The sequence below is a fragment of the Lepidothrix coronata genome, unplaced genomic scaffold (assembly GCF_001604755.1).
Source record: "Lepidothrix coronata isolate B3197 unplaced genomic scaffold, Lepidothrix_coronata-1.0 Scaffold815, whole genome shotgun sequence".
In the NCBI taxonomy this organism is placed as follows: Eukaryota; Metazoa; Chordata; class Aves; order Passeriformes; family Pipridae; genus Lepidothrix; species Lepidothrix coronata.
The window spans coordinates 2,749-5,872 of NW_016690995.1; the positions used below are offsets into that span (position 1 = coordinate 2,749).

The 3,124-nt window shown below is 67.2% G+C and overlaps 2 protein-coding genes across 2 annotated transcripts in view; both read left to right on the forward strand.

Moving 5' to 3' along the window:
- LOC108510412 (cuticle collagen 34-like) overlaps window positions 1-189 on the forward strand; it is a gene marked incomplete at its 5' end in the record, with an annotated part of 2,110 nt that extends 1,921 nt beyond the window's left edge. The window contains one exon of the mRNA XM_017840085.1: window positions 9-189. Coding sequence (XP_017695574.1) covers window positions 9-189 — 181 coding nt within the window. The remainder of the gene's footprint in view (window positions 1-8) is intronic.
- On the forward strand, window positions 35-3,118 carry LOC108510411 (basic salivary proline-rich protein 1-like). Its single transcript, XM_017840083.1, has 5 exons — window positions 35-654; window positions 1,220-1,475; window positions 2,285-2,498; window positions 2,588-2,632; window positions 2,677-3,118. The coding sequence occupies exons 1-5, from the start codon at window positions 409-411 to the stop codon at window positions 2,879-2,881; spliced, it is 966 nt and encodes a 321-aa protein (XP_017695572.1). The 5' UTR covers window positions 35-408; the 3' UTR covers window positions 2,882-3,118.
- Window positions 3,119-3,124: the final 6 nt, after the last annotated feature.

Below are 3,124 nucleotides of genomic sequence, written 5' to 3' on the forward strand. Positions count from 1 at the left end.
AGTCATAGATCGGTGCCACCCCCTGTGCCAGGAGCCCCCCGGGGACAGGCACAGATCGGTGTCACCCCTGTGCCAGGAGCCCCCCGGGGACAGGCACAGATCGGTGTCACCCCTGTGCCAGGAGCCCCCCGGGGACAGGCACAGATCGGTGCCACCCCTGTGCCAGGAGCCCCCCGGGGACAGTCATAGATCAGTGCCAACCCCTGTGCCAGGAGCCCCCCAGGAACAGGGACAGATCGGTGCCAACCCCCATGCCAGAAGCCCCCCAGGAATGGGCACAGATCGGTGCCACCCCCTGTGCCAGGAGCCCCCCGGGGACGGTCATAGATCAGTGCCAACCCCTGTGCCAGGAGCCCCCCAGGAACAGGCACAGATCGGTGTCACCCCCATGCCAGAAGCCCCCCAGGAATGGGCACAGATCGGTGTCACCCCTGTGCCAGAAGCCCCCTGGGGACAGTCATAGATCAGTGCCAACCCCTGTGCCAGAAGCCCCCCAGGAATGGGCACAGATCAGTGCCAATCACACCAGGAGCCCCCCGGGGACAGTCACACATCAGTGCCACCCCCTGTGCCAGGACCCCCCCAGGAATGGGGACAGATCGGTGCCAACCACACCAGAAAACCCCTGGGAACAGTCATAGATCAGTGCCAACCCCTGTGCCGGGAGCCCCCCGGGAATGGGGACAGATCGGTGCCAACCACACCAGAAGCACCCCGGGAATGGGGACAGATCAGTGCCACCCCCACCAGAAAACCCCCGGGAACGGGCACAGATTGGTGCCACCCCTGTGCCAGGACCCCCCTGGGAATGGGGACAGATCAGTGCCAACCCCTGTGCCAGGAGCCCCCTGGGAATGGGGATGGATCAGTGCCAACCACACCAGAAGCACCCCGGGAATGGGGACAGATCAGTGCCAACCCCCGTGCCAGGAGCCCCCCGGGGCCGGGCACAGATCAGTGCCAACCCCTGTGCCAGGACCTCCCTGGGAATGGGGACAGATCAGTGCCAACCCCTGTGCCAGGAGCCCCCTGGGAATGGGCACAGATCGGTGCCACCCCCACCAGAAAACCCCCGGGAACGGGCACAGATCGGTGCCACCCCCGTACCAGGACCCCCCTGGGAATGGGGACAGATCGGTGCCAACCCCTGTGCCAGGAGCCCCCTGGGAATGGGGACAGATCAGTGCCAACCCCTGTGCCAGGAGTCCCCTGTGCCAGNCCTGTGCCAGGAGCCCCCCGGGGCCGGGCACGGATCAGTGCCAACCACACCAGTGCCAACCGCGCCTGTGCCCCCCGGGGACAGGCACAGATCGGTGTCACCCCTGTGCCAGGAGCCCCCCGGGGCCGGGCACGGATCAGTGCCAACCACACCAGTGCCAACCGCGCCTGTGCCCCCCGGGGACAGGCACAGATCGGTGTCACCCCTGTGCCAGGAGCCCCCCGGGGCCGGGCACGGATCAGTGCCAACCACACCAGTGCCAACCGCGCCTGTGCCCCCCGGGGACAGGCACAGATCGGTGTCACCCCTGTGCCAAGAGCCCCCGGGGACAGTCATAGATCAGTGCCAACCGCGCCTGTGCCCCCCGGGGACAGGCACAGATCAGTGCCAACCCCCGTGCCAGGAGCCCCCCAGGAACAGGGACAGATCAGTGCCAACCCCTGTGCCAGGAGCCCCCCGGGGACAGTCATAGATCAGTGCCAACCCCTGTGCCAGGAGCCCTCCGGGGACAGTCATAGACCAGTGCCAACCCCTGTGCCAGGAGCCCCCCAGGAATGGGCACAGATCGGTGTCACCCCTGTGCCAGGAGCCCCCCGGGGACAGTCATAGATCGGTGCCAACCACGCCTGTGCCCCCCGGGGACAGGCACAGATCAGTGTCACCCCTGTGCCAGGAGCCCCCTGGGAATGGGCAGAAATCAGTGCCAGGAGCCCCCTGGGGACAGTCATAGATCAGTGCCAACCCCCGTGCCAGGAGCCCCCCAGGAATGGGCACAGATCGGTGTCACCCCCGTGCCAGAAGCCCCCTGGGGACAGTCATAGATCAGTGCCAACCCCTGTGCCAGAAGCCCCCCGGGAATGGGCACAGATCAGTGCCAATCACACCAGGAGCCCCCTGGGAATGGGCACAGATCGGTGCCAACTACACCAGAAGCCTCCCGGGGACAGTCATAGATCAGTGCCAACTCCTGTGCCGGGAGCCCCCCGGGAATGGGCACAGATCGGTGCCAACCACACCAGAAAACCCCTGGGAACAGTCACAGATCAGTGCCAACCCCCATGCCAGGAGCCCCCCAGGAACGGGCACAGATCGGTGCCACCCCCGTGCCAGGAGCTCCCCGGGAATGGGGACAGATCAGTGCCAACCCCTGTGCCAGGAGCCCCCTGGGAACGGGGACAGATCAGTGCCAACCCCTGTGCCAGGAGCCCCCCAGGAACGGGCACAAATCAGTGTCACCCCTGTGCCGGGAGCCCCCCGGGAATGGGCACAGATCGGTGCCACCCCCACCAGAAAACCCCCGGGAGCAGGCACAGATCGGTGCCACCCCCGTGCCAGGACCCCCCTGGGAATGGGGACAGATCAGTGCCAACCCCTGTGCCAGGAGCCCCCTGGGAATGGGGACGGATCAGTGCCAACCACACCAGAAGCACCCCGGGAATGGGCACAGATCAGTGCCAACCCCCGTACCAGGACCCCCCTGGGAATGGGGACAGATCAGTGCCAACCCCCGTGCCAGGAGCCCCCTGTGCCAGGCCCCTCGTCCCCCCCAGCCTGGTCCCCGGTGCCCCCAGCCCCCCCCCCGGTGCCCCCTGCCCGTCACTGCCACTCGGGGGCTGCCCGGCCCCTCCCCCCGGCCCGCGATTGGTCCCCGGGGGGTTTTAAAAACGGTTCTTCCTCATCCAACCCCCCCCCCGGCACTCGAGAGGGGCTGGCACAGGGAGGTGGCACTGGGGACAGGGAGGGTGGTACTGGAGACAAGGAGGGTGGCACTGGGGATAGGGAGGTGGCACTGGGGACACGGAGGTGGCACTGGGGACAGGGAGTGTGGCACTGGGGACAGGGAGGGTGGCACTGGGGACAGGGAGGTGGTGCTGGGGACAAGGAGAGTGGCACTGGGGACAGGGA